Below are 21,452 nucleotides of genomic sequence, written 5' to 3'. Positions count from 1 at the left end.
AAAACAATTAAGTTATATGATCTTGACATATTAACCTTAACTTAAAAACATAATTATATACAGACACTCCTTGAATTACAAAGAGGTTAACCTATGTGAGCTGACGATATTGCAAGAAACAACACATTGAACATCATAGCTTAGCTTAGCCTACCTTACATGTGCTCAGAACACTTATATTAGCCTAGACTGGGGCAAAGTTACCTGGCAACAACAGTACGCTGTAGTATATCCGTTGATCATGTGGCTGATCATGTGGCTGAGTGACAGCTACAGCTCACTGCTGCTGCCCAGAACAGTGAGAGAGAGGATCCCACTGCTCGCTACTAAATGTGTATGGCTTCTGCAACCATGGGAAAGTCAAAAAATTGTTAAGTTGAATCACTGCAAGAGGACTCTCTGTATATGTATGTGGAAATTATATATATAATATATAAATATGTATATTATATATATAAGATATATATAATATATTCTATATAAGATATATAGAATATATTATATATTTTATATATTATATATATATATTTCATTACCAATGGAAATGTTATAACTGTTCCAGGGAAGTAAGTGTCGATGAAGCTTCATCAGGATTTTGAGTACAGAATTCTTTTGGCCCCATGCAGTTGACAATCGCATTACACATATTTATATGTACCTATTCATCTTATTGGAAAAACAGTTTCAGAAGGAAAGATTTCTCTATTGGATAAGTATAGTACTAAGGAAACTAATCACTTAGAAAATTGGCACTTCAACAGCTCCAAAAGTGCAAATGGAAAAAAAAAAAACATAGTTTAAATAAGATAAACAAGACAAACAAGGGAAGGTCAAGCATTTTGTTCTTACTACTTAATGTCCCCCAGTTACCTATTTTTAACTCCTGTCAATACGGATTGTTAGCCTTTGTATTCATAAAGTACATTTGGCTAGAAAGATGATAAATGCTGTAAGAACACGTGAGAACTTTCATAAGAGCATATTCTTTTTTAAATCATTGTCATCTTGGTTCTCAGTGGGTTAGAATTCAACTCATTTCTATGGTTGTTTTTTCTCTATCTGGGATTTAATTTTAAATTAAATTTTAATGAAGTAGTCTCCTTCTCCTCATAAATTGGAGAAAAATGAGAATGAACATTCTTCTTCTTTCCTCAGAATAGACTTCTGCTTCTACAGTACTTGAAAATACAACTACCCTAGAGATTTGTCGCATATATTTTAGCTTGGGGCTTTCCTTTATGATCACTTACATTTACTACTTTTCCTCTTCCTCTTGGACTCTTCAGAGAAATCTGTAAAATGAGCTTTTTCATCAAAGATGAGCAGAATTTCCACTTAATCTTAAATTAATATTTTAATCCCAATTCACAAATGTTGTTTTTGCTGCATATGCAAAAATTTATCAAAAATAAGTGCCTAAAATTGTTAAGTACACATTTGTTTTTGTTCTGAAAGATTATTTTATTTGTAGGCTTCTGTTGCCTAGTGGCATTCATATTTATCCTTAAATGGAAGAAGAATCTAGTATTTTGAGGGAAATAGAACACATTTTTAAACTACTGAAAAAAGCATATCATGCTAATTAATTAATTTGTTATACATAAGCCAATAGCAAGCAGTTTAGTTCTATTAGTTTCAATTGAATTAGAGCAGATTTTAACATAGAAATTTTTAGAAATTCCAATCACTCTTACAGTTACCATAGATTTATATTTAAATATCTTTTAGCATTTGTCCTAAATTACTTGTTATTCAGTGAGCAAAGCTAATGGTTATTGCATTGGAGATTTAATAAATAAAAGTTGAGAATATTTAATAAAATTTCATGATAATAAGCATGAGAGTACATTAATAATGAAAAAATGCAGAATGAGATTTTTCATCATAGCTGGAAGGTTAAGGAATTAATTTTACAGACCATGAAATGGAAATAGCTTCCCCACCATATTATTAACCAATGCTTAGATCAGTATAATCAACTCCTTTATTCAGAGCATGTCTATTCTCATATTTAATGGCACTAAATAGGCATTTCCATCAGTTCAATAGGTTAATATAATTCAATAAATAATATCCAAGTAAGAAGTAGATCGCATCATGTGATGATTCCTTGATAAGATGCCTTATTTTATTAAGCAAATACATCAACAATTCTGAAGCTAATGTAAGTATAATTTTGTTAGCTACATTTTTACAAGTTACACAGTATATTAGCATGCTGCCACCAATACAGAATGTGACCATTGTAGTGAATGGAAAATAAGTGGGATATTTAGAAAACGATGTTTCCCAGATAGATCTTTCCCAATAAAAGATGAATTGTGATTCAAAGTGTGGATTATGTTTCTATAAAAATTAAAATATCAGTTTTTAAACATATTCAGATAACATAACCCTCCACACTGTCAAAATATATTGTTATATAGATGTCAGCATATGACAGGGAACCAATACGTTTACTTCTGTTTAACAAAATGTTATACTAGTTTTTGCCCTTGGCAGCGTATGGAGCTTTCTGTCATTACAAAGTTGTCTCAGCACTGTAGAAAATATTTGCACTTTGACACATTTAAAGTCATGCTGGAGAAATGGGTGGATATGTGTGGAGCAGAGCAAAGGACTGCTAAAATACCTCCTTGGTTCACCTCTGAGATTTTATTTAATTGAATACCATTGACAAAAAACAAAACAAATAAACAAAACAAAAACACAGCATCTTATTCAGAGGCCAGAGAAAAATAAATATTGAAATTAGTGTCACCTTTGTTCATTTATCTAGTTTCTCATTTCCCCAGAAAGATGTTCTTAAATTCCAGGCTGTTCTCTTTATGATGGATGTACCTAATAACAGGTGTGATGTTCAATATTATTTCTTGGAATTAGACTTAACTGCTGCTAGTCCTCATCTTCATTTGATTGCTCCTCAGATTAATTCAAAAACGGTCTTTCACAGTTTTAAAGCATCATAGGGATATGTCAGACATATGGTCTCACTCCTGATCTCAAATCTCTGTTTGTCATGGTACTTCCTATCTGTCTTCAAGGTGTGAATACAAATTTATCTATTAGTGTTTGTTTTTGCAGAAGTCTCAGACACTTCAGCTTTCAATGAAAAGTGGACTTATATCTAACCCTACAAACACACCACATGATGTATCCACAGTCAAATAATATTACAAAATTCTGTGAGAATTTCTCCAATCAGAGATGATTTTTTCCCTTTGAGAGGGATAATTGACAGAAATTTTCTGAAGTGCTGCATTTTAGCTTTACTGTTATGATTTTTTTTGGACATTGATTTTATAGTTACTAAAAATTATTTGTTAAAAATTTGGATGTTTTCTATAAGGCAGATATTATTATATTGTTCTTTAATGACATTTCTCATTTTTCCACCTAGCCTATCCTTATTTTCAGCCTTTCAAGAATGGTAATGAATATAATATAAGTACACAGTAAATCTTCATTGTAGGTACTATACTAAACTGCTTGCTTTATACTACAGCAGGGGAAGTTGCTTTAATATACTGTAGTTTTAAGTTAGCTTTGGCTATTTATTATTAGACTTTTAATGGCATCAGTTTCAGATATTATCCTTATCAAGAACTTGTTTGTATAATTTCAGATCCTTTCTTTACAAGAAAAATGTCATATTTTTTGTTTTTTCAAAACTCCAAACTCTTATTAGACCATTCATTATTTTTTCTTCTCTCTCAGCAAATTGAATATAATATTATATTATCTGAGAAAAATAATTTGATTAGACAGTTCCCAGCTCAATGCCACCATCCTCTGAGTTTTATACAATGATGCTGATCTGGAATAATATACTGATTAAAAGGAAAGTCTACTGAGTCAGATTGTCTGAATTTAAAACTTTCCTCCACATTTTACCAACTTGTGATGTTATATAGGTTTCAGTTTCCTATTATATAGAGTGGAGATAAGAATTATAACCAAGTGAAAGACTTTTAAGAATTCAATGAGTAATCCCCGTAAAATGATTAGTACAATGCCTGGCATTTATCAAGTATTCAATTCATGTTCATTGGGCTTCACATATGTTAATACATGTTGTTATTCTATGCCTCTATTTACGAAACTCTTTAGTCTTTCAATAATCCAATATAAATCACCCTATAGTTAAAATCACAAATACATTCTATACTAATATATAGTATTTAACAAATAAATACAATACACTTTTGAGCCATTTCTTTATAAGAAAATCTTTAGAAGATATTATCTTTAAAGTATTGTGAAGATGGGGATAAAAAGGCAATGCAAAATATTTATCTTTAAATGTTTATCAGAGTTCTGTGTGTATTAAGTTGCAGTTAGCCTAATCAAATGACCATTTTAGACATCGGTAACTTTGCAAAGGCTGATGGACCTTCACTTACAGTTTGGTATGGACATTGACACTAACGATGCCCCCCACACATCAAGAGGTTATGGAAAGTTTGATCATTTATGTAATTGAGGTCTCTGGGGAGAGCAGGAAGGACTCTCAGGAAGATCCTAAATGGCTAGAGAGAGGAAGGAAAGAGACTTGCCTAGGTTTTTATTGTACAAGCTGGTGAGATCTTGCTCATGTAGCGAGGATTTATGAGATTTGAATTTCTTGCCTGCACCAAAGGAGGGAACACCAGCGCTTTCTAGCCAGCTTGTCCAGAAGCAGGGATCAAGGGGAAAAGGGAAGGATGAGGCTCGAAAGCTATCAGCAGTCAAACATCAAAAAATTGAGTCAGACTCCTTGTTAACAAACCGTGACATTAAATTTTAGTAGCAAAATTGGCTGAGTTTAATCAACCAGAGAGTGTCTTACATATATTATTCAAAGGTACCTTTGACTGATTTTTACTGGATATAGCAATCTTCATTCAACAATTTTTAAACAATATAATGTGACTTGAAAACTCCTAAAAATGTGAAGCCAAAAACACATTTTGTTAATTCTGTTATTTCTAAGCCCTTATCACATACCACTTTATATTTTAGTTAATTGTGTTTATTGAATTGAATTCCAAAATCTTAAGAAAATAAGAGGTGCCCATTATACTATTTTAAATTTGTTGCATGGCTTTGCATAATGCTAGTATTTAAAAAGAATTTATAAAATTAATAAATCAATTAATTATTCACTTATATAAGACTCTATCCATGGAGTTTTTTAGACATAGCATCCTGAAGAAAATAAATTAAAATTTGAAGCATCAAGAATACTTTTGATTAAAATCATTACTTTTATAAGTATAATAATCCTATATTTAATAAAAAAGGCTCTAATGTATTTTCTATGAAAAAAAATGTTTGAAACTACCATGTCATAAAACTGAAGCATTCTTAAGAAGTTAAATTATAAAGTGGTTATAAATGTGACATGCTCTGATAATTAGAACTCTTAATTCAAGTAAATATATAGGAATTGTATACTTGCCCTGGTTTCATTTGCTGCCATATAAATGCTGTTCCGGGTCATGTTATAATTGGCTATTAAATGAATGTGTGCATAATAAATTTCTAATACATGAAAGGCATTAAATGAATCTAGAATAAAATGCACTGAAAAGTAGTATTGAATGAATGCGAAGACAAATAAAAAAATCTGAATGCTTACATTCATCTCAAGAACATAATCACCTGAAAAGATATTTTTCTTCTAATTTTCTACATATGAATTTCTCATTTGCTAATATGAATAAGGATTATGTACTGGACTTAAAATCATCAAAAATAAAAAATAAGGTATTTATTAACAGCATTTATAACATTTAAAAAATTGTAGCTAATGTTACATAATAGAAGTTACCAACTTAAATGCTCAATACCTGCAAGGAGCAGCAGATAATATAATTTAATAAAACAGCGTGTAAGTATCCATAAGAGAGATTTCTGATGACCAAGGAGTTAAAATACATCCTTCCTTCTAGCACAACTCCAAAGTGCCCAATACAGCCAGAGCAAAAAGCACAATTGATTACCAGGAATATTTTTAAAGTATAACAAAGCTACAATATTAGACAAAAATAAACAATAACATCATTTGGGAGATGTGTAGTCCAAATTATCTTATACTTGGGAGGAGGCAGAGCAAGGAAAACAACAGAATGTGATTGCTGTGGGATGTGAGGCCCGGGACTCTAGCTCTTCAGGGGAGATCAAGGCCATCCCCAGTTGCTGGTAGAACGAAACACCAGAATGAGGGCTCAGCACAGGTAGAGTGAGGAACTGGTCTGTCCAGACTGGAGCAGTTCAGCAAACTGCAGTAGAGATTTCCTCAAGAATCTAAAATCGATTCCCTACTTGTTTGTGTCTGAAGCTGAAATTTAGACAACTGCCATAGAGTCTGGGGCAGAATTAGTAATAAGGAAACATAGAAAACCAAGCCAAAAATGTCATGGAATAGCATACACCATAACATATATATTTTTGATTACACTAAAATTAAATATAATAAAAAGATAAGCCTCTTATTTGTGAAATATAGTTATATATTGTTGAAAAATTATTACTCTCAAGAGTTTTGTACTTATCTGTTCATAAGTAATAAGAATGTTAAAACATCTAAAAGAAAACTGTTATAGACATGAAGCAGCAAGTTATAAAATTACCTTAGTGGGACATAAATATAATGAATAAATGCTTAAATTAACTTAAATGTTACATTATTTTAGAAAATCTAGAGAGAATAATTTATAGGTAAAATATCTTGATTTTTAAATGAGGTCCATAGCGTGGTAAATTGTTACAGTTTTAAACACAATATGAGCTAGCAATATATTTTCCAAACAAAACAAAACAAAACAAAACACTGACTACAGGTCAGATGAGGTTCAATGTCTCTGGGTTGCTATTGTCAGTGTGTTTTTTTTTTGGTTTCTTTTTTTTGAGATGGAGTTTTGCTCTTAGTGCCCAAGCTGGAGTGCAATGACACGATCTTGGCTCACTGCAACCCCCGCCTCTGGGGTTCAAGCAATTCTCCTGCCTCAACCTCCCAAGGAGCTGGGATTACAGGTGCATGACACCAAGCCCAGCTTATTTTTAGTAGAAGTGGGGTTTTACCATGTTAGCCAGGCTGGTCTTGAAGTCCTGGCCTCAGGTGATCTGCCTGCCTCTGCCTCCCAAAGTTCTGGGATTGCAGGCATGAGCCACTGTGCCTGGCTGCTATTTTCACCATAAAGATTGAAGTAGCTGATATTTCTACTGCATTATAAACAATTATTTAAGTGCATTTATTTTTTTTAAAGTCCCAATATTTTTATTGAAATTTGGGAAAAAATTAAGCATATTTAAGTAAGGCAACATTTTCTTAGAGCTTAACTGCTCAGTTTGCCAGAAACTATATTCCATGACCCGAGTACAAGATAATAGCGGGCTAAAAGCTGCCCAATAACTGGCCGTCATAAAGTTAATTACAATTGCAGAAGAGAAGTGTACATATTTTTATTCCTTCTCTGTGTGAGCTTGTGTTTTGATTCTGACATTTAGAATTGACGGTCTGAAATGTAGTAAAATTCCTTTACTGTTATCTTTTAGAAACCAAGATTATTAAATACAATTTTAGTTGTGTCAGGTTTTTATTTTTTAACTTGAAAAATTATTCAAGTTTTAAAGAAATTTTGAAAAGATTCTTTCAAATAGTGATTTAATTGTGATCAACCATAATTTAGCAAACTATCTTTCAATTTAACAGTCTAGAGTATATTCAATATTGTGTTGAAGGCAGGTACATTGTTGCAAATTTGAGTATAATTTTCCCTCTTTTTTTCCACATTTATTTATTTATTTATTTATTTATTTATTTATTTATTTATGTTTGAGACAGGGTCTTGCTCTGTTGCCTAGGCTGGAGTGCAGTGGTGTGATTATAGCTTGCTGCAACCTTGAACTACTGGGCTCAAGCCATCCTCCTGACTCAGCCTTCCAATTAACAAGGACTACAGGCACGCACAACTCCACTTAGTTAATTTAAAAAAAAAAAAATCTGTAAAATGGGTTTTCCCCTGTGTTGCCCAGGCTGGTCTCAATCTCCTGACCTCAGCAATCCTGCCACCTCAGTCTCCCAAAGTGCTGGGATTACAGGCATGAGGCATGAGCCACCACGCCCAGCCACATTTTATTTTTCATTTCCCATGTATTTATAATATTCTACAAAATTTTTTAAATGCTCGTATACAAATATTGAGCATTTTATTCAACATTGGGCAAGTATTTGCAGCATGCCAACAAGGTATGAGACAACAATCTGGGCACGTGAGATACTTTAATGAATAAAATATATAAAAATTGTTGTCCAGAGAGATCAAGCATTCTAGTAGAAGTAGACAGACACAAAGTTAAAGGATAAACAAATTCTGTATCAGGTTGACTGGTGCTATGTGCTGTGGCAAACATTTATTTTTAAAAATAGAGAAAGGAGAAATGGGTGTGGAGGATGGCGATTTTAAATAGACTGTTCGATGTAGTTCTCACTAAGACGGTCACATTTAAAAGTGGTCTTGAAGGTAGTTATGAAGTTAACTTTGTGGATATCCGGGGAAAGATTATTCCAAAGAAAGTAATTAGCCAGTCGAATGGAAAAAAATGCTTGCCAGTTTTGAGGAAAAACAAGGAGCCCAGAATAATCTAATTGAAATGAGTGAAAGAAATGAGAATAATTTATCAGAGAAATACCGGGAATCTGATCTGACAGGTCCTTAGAGGCCACTGTGAGGACTGCGTCTCAATGCAAATGAACAATTGGTAAGTTCTGAAAAGAGAACTGAGATGTCCAAACTTAGCTAGTTAAAAAAAGAAGCATACCTGCTCTGTATTTGGTTGAAAATAGATGGCAGGAGCGGAAGCTAGTGAGAAGAAACACTTAGAAGAACACTGCAATAATCCAAGTATGGGTATTAGACCAGCATTGTAGCAGGAGATATGATGAAAAGACATTGTATATCAGTTAAATTTTGAAGGTATCACTAGTAGGATTTTCTACAGTATTAGATATGGAAGATAACAGAATGAAATAAGTGAAGATTGACTGCTTGGTTTATGGCCTGCACAATTAGAAGGGTAGAGCTGACATTAACGGAGATGGGGCAAGTTGAGAAACGACAGGAGCGAAAATTAGTAGTTAAAATTTGGACATGTTACTTTTGACATGTTTATTCAAGTAGAAATTTAGAATAGTTGGATATATGTTTGGATTATTAGATAGAGGTGAATGTGGGAGGCATAAAATCAGAAAATTTCAATCTATATCTTAGATACAGATATAGATATAGACGTGTATAGTAACATGGAAAATTGCTAAGAATACCGAGGACCTGAATTTAACTAGGAAAGAAAAAAGCCTGGACAACTCTAAAATAGAGAGCAAGAAAAGAAGAGAAAGAACCAGTAAAGAAGACTGGGTAAAGTTAAAGAACAACCAACAGAATAGAGAATCCTGGAGGCTAATTATGATACTTGTGCCAAACTGAAAGGAATGATCAATATCCACCACTGACTAAGGTGAGGTATTATTACTTTTTTCTTGTTTGTTTGCTTGCTTTTATTGTTAATTCTATTTTATTTTCTTTACTAAATTTGGTATGTAAGTCATTGAAATAGATTCAATGTGCCTGAGAGCAAAATTGAATGGAATAATATCTCCACTGTGTATTAAAATGCAAATAGTGTAGACAGGTTATTCATACTGAAAGAAATTCAGATATAAATACAGACATATTCTAAAAATTATTGAACTTTCTAAATAAAACAATGAAATTAAGTTTAATTATATTTGGGATAATGGTTACTCAATTGATTTTAATTTAATTCTATTTTAGTTTGAAATAATCAGAGCTAATTAATTTAGTTTGGTAAGTACACATTAAGAATAAATTATCTTCAAATTTGAACAACCCCATAGTTCATGAGAATAAAGTAACAGAAACAAATCTTACTGAGAATATTGTGTGCATCTAGTAAAATAAATTCCAAATTCAACAGGGTGAATATTATGATGTCTGTTTTTCTGAAGAATTTCAATGATTCATTTAGTTTGCTAGTAAGGAAATAATAAAATCTGGTCCATCTGGCTCCTGAATGCATTTTTCCTATTATGGACATTTCATAGATTACTGGAAAAGTATAGAAAGTATTAGTGTTTCACAGATCTGTTAATTTCCTTCATTCAATCAGATCCTCTGATTCATTGCTTTTAAGTCAGGTATATAAAAACAATCACATACCAGTTAATATTAATTCTTCTAGCTCTGTCCTCCTTACAAAGACTACCATAGGGCAGTCATTTCACAGATCAAGAAAAGTGAGAACTTTGAAACTAACTTCATTATTTCTCAAAAAAAGACAGCCAAATAATATTTTGCAAGTTAAAATATTTAATGTCTCATTCTATCTAATGACAATATGACTCTCTCATATCAATCAGAGATCTACAGCTTGTAGGTAGCTTGGTTTGTTGCAGTGTTCTTAGTATTTCAAGCATGGTAAGCCCAGGCAAGCTATGTAACTATGAATTTCCTCATCTCTCCTGCCACATAATGTCTTCTTTTTTTAAACAGCCATTACATGTACAGTCAGTATAGGTCTTCTTAGAGCTGATTTACTTATTGTTATTTAACCTTGTAGTGATTATAGAATAAAGTGATCATAAGAGGCCTTGCTCGATGCCTAACATTTTTAATCACCTCAACCCACTCTACATATCCTATTCGAGTATTTGTCTGATCTATGATGGATGAGTTTTGGCAATGGGGGAACTAATTCCTTTCTAAGATAAAACTAAAATTATCTAAATTAAAACCGAAACTAAAAATATTTCTGTTTCCTGGGTGATTGTGTCCTGAGAAACATTTCAAGTAATTCTTAATAGTCCAGTATGATTTTTTTCTTAGCATTAAATTCAATCTTTAATGTGTGTTAGCTACTGAAGATAAAGTTCTTGAGTTAGTCCTGGTCTACAAAAACTTTACAACATAGTGATATAAAAACAAATAAGTACATGTTTATAATTTTGTATTTGCTCAGTAAAATCTCTTGGTAACAGACTAGACAAAGTTAAATTTCTCCTATGTGAATTCCACCTAGGAATCACCATGAGCATGGCATCTGCTGCCTAAAGGATGAATAATTAAAGAGGAATAAAAGGTTAATTCTTGGCACAGAAAATAGATAACATGCAATCTCTCTGTGAAGTTCCCCTATCTTGGTTTAAATTTTACACTGTAGGCCATATCAGGGCCAGATTACACATGGCAGTCTTTCAAATATTTGCAGATGATGACTGTTTACGATTCCCATCTCTTCTTCTCTCCCATGCTTTGAGGTGCCTATATTCTATTTTTTGGACAATCGCAATCATTAGTTAACAATTACATTCTTTTAGGTTTCTTTTCTCTACTTTTCCTTAGCTCTTTCAAAATTTTCTCAAATATAATGACTTGGAATTTCCTCAATAAAATAATAAATTTAAAAACAAGCTCTCTAGTCTTCAATACACATTTTAAACATGTTACCCACACCTGAGCACATATTCCATTAATTGTCTCATCATGAAGAAAAAAAAATTAGAACAGTGATTTCTCATTTTAGAGAAGGTTGATTTAGATTTTTTCTATATCTACATGACATTACTGATACACACTTCATTTACTCTCAAATATAATCCACTAGTTGACCCATAGTAAAGACTTGCAATAAAAACTTAAAGTTTATTATCCACAACTATATATATATGTATATATATAATATTTTATATTCCAAATGTGTCTCATACTCTATTGATGGTTAGACATCAGTGGTTCTATAAACATTAGTCAATATTTAAGTGATGAAACGGAAAAATAACAATTTGTACCAAAGCTATTTTATAGTTTCACTACATTGTAGGTCCAAATCCATGCAGTAGTTTCTGAACTGCTTATTCCCTGAGTGAATCACGTTTTACATTTAAAGGTGTAAAACATTTTTGTTATAAATGAGATCAGATCTGCCTCCAGGAATTAAATAAAATGAAATGTGTTTTATAAATACTAGTTTATTTCATAAAAATACAAAAATATAAATATACATTTATAAAAATATGAATGAATTAACACAAAGACATTCTTCAACTAAATAAATATGGCAGTAATAGTCATTCCTATTTCATTAGGGATATATCTTCTTCATATTAATTTACAAAGCGGTTGCACAATATTTAGTTTAATTGTAAAGGTGACTGAAAGTCAGTTAAGAAAACATTTATAAATTATTATACCTAAGAAAAGGCACAAAAAGCCTTTTACTTATTTTTATTGATTATTGATGTGATATATTTTCCTTCCGAGATTGTTAGGCAAAGAGGGTGAACTGGTTATTACTTTTTAAAAAATCTGTATCATTCATATTCATTCACAAAGACTTACTGATTAAGCAAATCCCTACTTGACAACACCTACGTATTGTTTGTAACTTCAATTTTTGAAAGATTTCCTCCCAGGAAGAGAATGCAGGCCACTCAATCTAATAACATAGACAGTACTTCCACTAATATTGATTAAGTCAAACAATCCTCTTAGTCTCGGTCACTATCATCACCCCCATACATATCGGCAAGTTTTTTGAAACGAGGCCCCCAGTCACTGAGGTAACCATAATCTTGGTTACAATCAGCTGTGAGAGATTCCAAAGAACTGAGCGAATCTGCTATGGAATCATTCCCTTCATAGGCATACGTTGCCAGCGAATCATATGGCGGTGCACTTGGGTCTGCGTCGTTTTCTTTTAGTCTTCGATGGATAAAATCTTGTACATCAATATTTTCCCACAGAGGCACAGTCCTCCTTATCTGAAAAATAGTTTCAGGCATTACATCCCGTCTAAGTTTACTGTCTTCTCTTGCCTCTGGATTCCTTAATGTGCCAATGTCAAAAGCTTGGGTATCTTCTTCGCCGCCGCCTTCATCGTTGTAGGTCACAATGTTGTCCCGGACATCGTCTTTTGAAATTATCAGAGGTTCCTTTTTTCTTTGCCTCTTCAATGCAGCAAACAACACGACTAAAACTATTAATAAGAAATGGGAGAATAGTGAGATTTCATGAGTCAGGATAAAATAGAGTACACTTCTGAGTGTGAAATTCGTTTGGTGCAGGAGATATTAAGATTGATCGAATAAAAAGAATTAACTACCCTGTACAAATACAGAGTTCCTCTAGGCAGTGACTGGATGCACTGTATTGATAAAGGAGCAGATATTACCATGCCTTTAATTTACTGTCAAGACATACTCTCCTATGAACTTCTGGCTTTATTCAAGTACAACTATTATATTTATCCAACTGCAATTGCCTGACACCTCAGCAGTCTTTCCAAATGTGCACTCATTTCAAATACAAAAACGCTAAAGCTCTACTCATGGTGATATTGATCATTCCTTTCACTTTGGCACAAGTATCATTTCTAATTGATTCAAGGGAATATATGCAAAACATTACTCATATATAGATACATATATACTTGTATATGCATTATATTTATATATTATGAGTGTACATACACACATACATGAATATGTATGAGTCACTGATTTTACCACTTCCCATATCTCATAGGTTTAACTAAATTCCTTTACTGGTCTAATTTTATAGGAGGCTTAGAAAGCTGAAATATAACTCTAAAAGTTACAATATAAAACTCAAACTCAAACTCATCTTTAACTTATCTTGCAAAACACCTCAGACTGTATCTTGTTAATGAGGACTTCCTTGACATACAAGGTCCGATTTAAGCTTTTGGAATGAAACGTTAATTATATTCCCTCTATTTGCTGTATTATTTTTATTGTTTACATGTCTATGTTACATAGTTAACTGTGAACTTCCCCTCATATAATATATTTTCTTATTTCTCATTATAATACTGGGATTCAAATTATGTGTACTGGAAGATGAACCTTTTTCTAATAAATGCATGTTGCAATTAATAAGATTCATTTTAAAAGAAGCAAACACAATTTTAAAAATATAAATTTTCCATTAAAGATTGCACAAGCCCATAACTTTACATATAAGAAAGGTGAGAATAAAATCAAGAAAATATCTTCAAAACACACTTCAGCATTACCAGGGAAAAATACAAACTAGATTTCCTTTACTTTAGGGTTCTTAACTGTTTGTCAGTATTATTTATGCTTCACAGAAAATAAGAAAATGTTGGCTGAAGAAGCTATTATTCCTTTTCTCAATTTTTACATTGAGATTAAACAAAGCATACTCACTGTCATTGAGACTACACTTCAACATGGCCCGTGAGGCCCCTATAACTACACTAAAGCCCTGTCCAGTGTTATTTTCACATTGGCCAGCAGACTTTTCTCAGCTCTTCCTAACTGAAAGTAAGATTTTACGAAAGATAATTAGAAGTATCTCTAGTTAGCCTTCACAGAATGGGCTTTGGAAGCTGTGCTATATTCAGGATCATTTTAGAGATATATATATATATATAAACTGCAGTAAAAATGAGGCCTCTGTACTCTTCTTTTAAAAGATGGACATAAGATTAATTAAGTCCAACATAGATCTGACATCTATCAAATTTGAGCCAGGCATTAGAAAAAGAGATTTCTTTCTAAATTTAATATTAAATAAATTTATAAGTTCTCCACTTTTTAATCAGTAAAATAACAATTGTGTAGTCAAATTGTATTAAGGGTTTCTCAGCTAATAAAAATGTACTAATTCCCACAAATGGTCCTTAGAATCTGTTCTGAGCTTTTCCTTTTCTACCGTATTAAAATTATCCGATCATTTCTTAGATTGAGGTTATTAATCTGGGGCACATGAACAGAATTCAGGAAGAATAGGATAAGAAATGAAAAAAAGTACATCATTATTTCCATCCATCTGTAACTCAAATTTAGCATTTTTTTCAATAGGATTATTGGCATAAACTATGGTGATAGTGGCAGTGTGTGTGACAGATATTTCATATTGCATTACAGTTTGACAGATAAATCAAACCATAGTTAGACTTGCTCCAGAACACAGCATGCATGATTTGATAAGCAAGCACGGTTTTCTTTGTGTTTTTTGTTTCATTTGTGTAAGCGTATTTCCTTTTTGTCTTACATGTTTTACTCTAATAAATTTAAATCATCATTCTGGCTAGATCCATTCTTTTCATCAGGCTGCCAAAAGTGTCCCTACTTTTAACCAAAAAGTTTAAAAAGCCCTGCCCTAGATTTTAATCTTCCATCTTGCCTTATAAAATAGATATAAACTAAGAGCTACATTTCTTCAAAATGTACGAAAGTACATTTAAAATATTATTGTCAGTGCTATGTCACTATCTTATGAAAAGCGAACTCTCTTAATTATAGAAATGCATTAACTATGTCCAGCTATTACCATAAAGACTCAAAATAACAATAAAGTGCTTTAATAACTTTGCAAATATAAATTTCTAAATTAGAAGCAATTTTAACTACAATAATAAAAAATTACTCCACATTTAGGCAATGAGCTGGGAAAGTGAAAAGTAAGAAATTGGTGCTTTCCATATTGCTCAAGGAACAAAGGTGGCTGACTGCAGAACAGAAGAAGAAACCTTCTAGGATTTCTGCATAGAAAAAAATCATATCAAATTAATTTGACAATGTTAAAATATCTAAACTTATTTGGGGGGATGCTTTCAGTTCCCTATGTGTGCATGACTGTCTTTGTGTGTATGCACATTACATTAATATAGAAATTTTACAAATGATCTAACAATAAACATATTTACATGTTGTTCTAAATTAGGAAAGTGGAACTTCCTGAGCGAATAAAACAACGTGAAATCAGTAGCACTTAGCTAAAAGGCTAAGCCAAATTTTTATCTCCATAGGAATACAAAAATATTTTACAGAGGAGTTGAACTCTCTAGCAGTAGGTGGGGATTGAAACTGCTGATGGTGATGGTAGCAGTGTGTTTGTTCTAAACCACACTGAGAAAATGTTTTTCAAAATAGTTGGAACATCTTAACTGAGACAAATGTTTTTCCCTCACTTTCATCAATCCCCTACTGAAGTCCTGCAAGAATATCTGGCCAAAGGGATTTCATCCAGATAGCTTGAAAGGATTTGCAGAGAAAAGGAGCCAGCACATACGAGCATTAGAACATAAATTTAGCTAGCTCTCCTGCCCTAAGCATAAGCATTTGGGCTGAATATTTGATAGAAACAATTTTTTTGGGAATATTTTCCAGTGGAACAACTGTTTAATTGAATTAAATCGTTGTCCTGTTAGTGCATGCTCAAATAAAACATTCGCTGTTGGAACATGACTTTATTTAGAAAATATTGCAGGGCTAGGTATGACCACAGCGACATAGTGATATTTTTTAAAACAGAATTTTAACTTTTTAATTTGTTATGTCACACCAAGGCACAACAAGTTATATAGGGGAAAATGTCTAACTTACTGTGACAACTTTAACGCATTTGCATGTTAGACATCTGATATACATAATTCAGAATATGTTAGTAACTGTTAACAGTTAGTAACTGTAAGGGCAAAGTAGTCTTTGGATTGGGAATAATAGAAAGGAGAACTCTATGGTAGAGTAATCTGTGTTTGAATACTAGCTAAAGCTTTTCCTAAATGAGTGACTGAGTAAATTATGCAGCCTTTCTCTAGAAGAAAAGTATTTACCTTATACAGTTGATGCAAAGATGAAATCAATGAAATCAAATGTCCTTAGAACAGTGAACATAGTCAAAAATATAATAGCTAATGCTATAAAATATATATTTTTAAATACGCATGTGTATAGCATTTGTTAGATGTTTCTTTTTGGTCTCTGGAAAGCTGGGCCTATCCCCACACACATAAACGCTTATTTTTTCCTAATTGAAAGAAGAATTTTAATAAAAAGTGAAAATGTTCTATCTTTATCTATAGAGAAAATTGTTATTCAGTGCACCATGCTCAGACAGTGAGGGAGAGATTTTTGTGAGTTAAAGGATCATTCAGAGGGGCAGAGCTTACTAAGCAGTATGAGGACACAGAGTAGAATCGCAACGAGAGCTCCCGTGCTCAGGCCGGCTGAAAGGATCAGGGCTTCTGCGGTGCAGGATTGCATGTTTCCTTGATTATCGCAGGCACACACACGAATAGTGAGTGTACCAGTGCTGCTTTGAATTGGATAATCGTTGTCAAAGATTAAAATCGGCAATAAGTAGGTGCTCATTTTGTTGCGACTGTAGCCATCTTTCCGAGTCATGATTCCTGCTGTATTATCTGGGGGAGAAAACATGTAAAAAAACAAAAACTTTCATATGTGTTTTTAACTGTGTATCTTAAAGTTTCATAATTTTTAGTTTTAGAAATTTTCTTATACCTTTATTATCTACAATGGTGAAATTCGGATTGAGAGTAAATTCTGGCACTGGTTCAAAAAAGAATTTGTGACCTCGGGGAGGGTCATCCTTATCCATGACACTGACAGTCTGAATCAACTGAAACCAAAATTAATTAATTAATTAATTAAACCTAAGGCAATTTTCTTGTTATTACAAGATATCTTAAATCCATGTATTTGTGCTTTAAATACATCACGAAAACAAAGCAAGCAAGAAAACAAAATAAATGCCATTTTCAGAAAATTATGCCAATGTCTTATTTTTTACAGTTTTGTCTTAGATAACTTATTTAGTTAAGAGTGGAAGACATCCATTAAGCAATGGTTTGCAAGGTAACTTAATGCATTATTGTCTTATACCTGGCCAGCTTAAAGAAAAATTCAATCCCTCCAATAACTATCCTCTTTTGATATTGTTGAAAGGCACAGTCCATTGTATTATTAATTGATGAGCAATCTGTTACTTCCACTAGACAATAATTCTTCAAAGGATGAGTACACAGAAGATGCATTTTTAAAAACACCAATGCTTAGCACAATCACTTCTATATATTAACAATATTATTAATATATTTTTAAAATAAATAAATTTGTCATGTAGTATCAGAAAGAAAATGATTTTGAAGCTATGGACACCATTACTATAATTAAACTATTTTATTTAAATTGCTTGCTTTTCCTTTAACAGTATTTGCAGAGACAGATATACACAGAAATGCTTTTAAGATTTTGTAAAATCAATGTTGAAGTTTCAAAATTAGAGCACCTCTTGGCTGAGCTAGTGTAAGTAAATAAGAAGTGTTTACTTCTTATATGGAACAGCCAACTATGGGTTGGGCAGAAAAATTTCACTGAGCATTTTATAGTGGAAAAAGCACTGAGCTACACATTGGCATGCCTCCCATCTGTGATTTGAAATCACAGCCATTTAATTACTCTGACTTTTAACATTCTCTTCTACAAAAATAGACAGGTCTCATAGTCTAACATTGTGTGGTGAAAAGTTATTGAAATTCACAATAGTTTAAGCTTTCCATTGTTTTACTGTACACCTTTTATAACTATACTAACCTACATACTCACTAGTCAGTGCTATTTTCACTTTAATTTTATATTAACGATAATTACATCATTTTGACAGCGTGATATGTAACTGTATTTTTAATAAAGTGCTTTGAAAGTGCACAATTTTTAATAAACTTTTCTCCTTAGAAAATTGGAATATAAGAAAATAATTATATAGGATCTAATATTTTTGCTCAACCTTCTGTTCCTACATAGCAATAACAAATCTAACTTTTAGTAATAATTTAAATCATAAAAAGTTGGTCTTTTAGTTATATATGACATTTGAAGTCTTGAAATTATTAGATGGGCTTTGTATAAGTATATTTTATGAGGATATACATATACTTAAAATCTGTTTTATTTTTAACTTTGTTAAATTCAATTAGGGCAATATATATTAAATAATTATAATTAGTTAATATCAATTATACTTAATTTTTATAAAATATTAGCATATAATATATCAATAACACACATGAATCAGTAAAAGACAAGCATACTAATAGATAAGTGAGTAAAGAATATTTATATGTGATTGTAGGTTGACTTGTGTTCCCCCAAAATATCTGTTCAAGTCCTAAATCCCAGTACCTATGAATGTGGCTTATTTGGATATAGGCCATTTGCAGATAAAATCAAGTTAAAATAAGATCATTCTAAATTAAGGAGGACTCTAATTCGATGACTGGAGTCCTCATAAGAAGAAGCAAATTTGGACACAGAAACAGATACAGGAAGAATGCCATGAAATGATGGAGACAGAGATTAGAGTAATTGGCGTCCACAAGCCAAAGGATGTCAAGGATGGCTGGCAAGCACATGAAGCCAGAAAGTGCCAAGGGAGGATAGTCTCCTAGAACCTTTAGAGAGAGCACAGATAGCCCTGCTGCATGTTAATTTTATACTTCCAGCCTCCAAAACTATGAGAAATAAAATTCTGTGTTTTAAGTCATTCTGTTTGTGGTAATTTGTCATGGCAGCCCTTGGAAACTAATACAGCTGTAAATTATTTTTAAGTCCACGTTTTTATGAAAAAAAAATGTTTGGCCTTAATGATTTTAAAAGAATTCACACTAAAAGTGTTATGAGAAATTTACATATTGGCAGACATTTAAAATCTAGAGTTGCCAAGTACATAGGCAATCATATGTATTTGGTGGGAATATCACCTAGTTTACGACAGATTTGGAGAAGTATTTGGGAATAGTTATTAATATTTATAGATACAATTTAATTTTTCCTACTTTGAGAATTATATCAAAAGAAAGAGTACCAGGTGGTAAACAAGCGAAATGTACTACAGTGCTTATTATAGTATAACTGGGGTACTGCTAGGGTAACATTTTGTGGATAAACCAAATTTCCATTAAGAAGGTAATAATTGAATAAGTAATATGTAACTATGTTATGAAAATTAAGCATCAAATTCAAAAAAATCATTTACTAAACTGAGATGCCCATTATATATTGCAAAATGAAAAAGAAAAGCACATTTTTATCCAAATAGCTATGTGAAAATTCCATGTTATTACAAATAAAAATCTCATTCGCATTTTTGTATATGTAGGTGGAATGTGCTGTGTATCTCTGTCTTAGTCAGCTGGGCTGCCATAACAATCCCACACACTCAATGGCTTAAACTACAGAAATGCATTTTCTCACAGTTCTGGAGAATGTAAGGTTGAGATCTAGAGGCTAGCATGGTTGGCTTCTGGTGAGGGCTTGCAAATATTAATAGCTACCTTCTCCCTGAGTGCTCTCATATGGCTTTTCCTTGGCCCACGAATTCAGGGACAGGGAGAAAGAGAGAGCATGAGCTCTCTGTTATCTTTTCTTTGTATGCTAATTCCATCAGATCAGGCTCTATCCCCTTATAACTTCACTTCATCTTAATTACTTCTTTGAAACACCATCTCCAAATACAATGACACTAGGGTTATATTTTCAAGATTTGAATTTGGAGGAGGGCTACAAACATTCAGTTCATAATATTCTCTATTGGAATAGAAGAAAAACTGTATTTCAGTTTATTTTCTACCTTAAAGAGACATGACAGAATTAAAGATGATTCTTAACATCTACCTATTTTATCTTTAAAGTAGTTAATTACATGGTTAAATTACTTTTGGTAAAATTTATGCAGTTACTGTTATTGAAAAATACTACATTTTTTGTCAAAAATGAGCATATTCTGCATTTATTTAGAATTACTTTATATACATTTGAAAGAATTACTTTGTAAGAAGACTTCATAATTCTTTTACAAACAAATCTACTTCATTTCAATGATACGAAACTTTAAAACTTACAAAATATCACTCATATCAAAATCTGAAACTATTAAAAGTGGCAAAATGTAATCAAGAAAACAATGATTATGATTACCTTTATAATAACATGAAACAATTTCATTTTCATACTTCAGGTTTTATTTAATGATATATTTTCATTCTATTAGTGAAGATAACTCAGCATAAGCATAATTATGAATGCAGGTAACAGCTTCTACATATGTGATATTCACTATAAACCTAGTATATAAATTAAAACATATGTTATAATATTCCCTACTATATTATTGATTCCATTATAAAAACATTTTTAAATCACCTTTTTAAAAAATCACTGTGAGTTCTTTGTTAAGGATAAATGGTGGACAAGAAGTATTGACAACAGCCTGCACAAAAGAAATCCTGCAAATAAAGTGATGTAATGTCATTTGACTTTGTAAAGAGAAAATATATTCTTTGAAGTTTTTAATGATTTTATTTACCTGCCCAGGTTTTGCATTTTCACAAACAAATGTTTCATAATACATGGCAAATTCCGGAGCATGGTCATTTATATCTAGAATTCTGATGAAGACAGGGATGTGGCTACTTTGTTTTGGGTTATCTGCAACGAGAACACGTGTAAGATTTCAGTCTCATTTACACAGAAGCAGTGAAACCACTCACCCATTTGTAGCTTAGCAACAGATCCTTTTTGTGGTGTTCACTTTCTCAATTGG

The 21,452-nt window shown here is 32.1% G+C and overlaps 1 protein-coding gene across 1 annotated transcript in view; it reads right to left on the bottom strand.

Moving 5' to 3' along the window:
- Positions 1–1,966: 1,966 nt before the first annotated feature.
- CDH9 (cadherin 9) overlaps positions 1,967–21,452 on the bottom strand; it is a 168,196-nt gene continuing 148,710 nt past the window's right edge. The window contains exons 9-12 of the mRNA XM_003809055.5: positions 21,216–21,337; positions 17,354–17,471; positions 17,002–17,253; positions 1,967–13,038 (exon numbers count right to left, since the gene is read on the bottom strand). Coding sequence (XP_003809103.1) covers positions 12,551–13,038; positions 17,002–17,253; positions 17,354–17,471; positions 21,216–21,337 — 980 coding nt within the window. The 3' untranslated portion in view covers positions 1,967–12,550. The remainder of the gene's footprint in view (positions 13,039–17,001; positions 17,254–17,353; positions 17,472–21,215; positions 21,338–21,452) is intronic.

The sequence above is a fragment of the Pan paniscus genome, chromosome 4 (genome assembly GCF_029289425.2).
Source record: "Pan paniscus chromosome 4, NHGRI_mPanPan1-v2.0_pri, whole genome shotgun sequence".
Lineage (NCBI taxonomy): Eukaryota > Metazoa > Chordata > Mammalia > Primates > Hominidae > Pan > Pan paniscus.
This window is presented reverse-complemented; position numbering and strand designations above follow the sequence as displayed.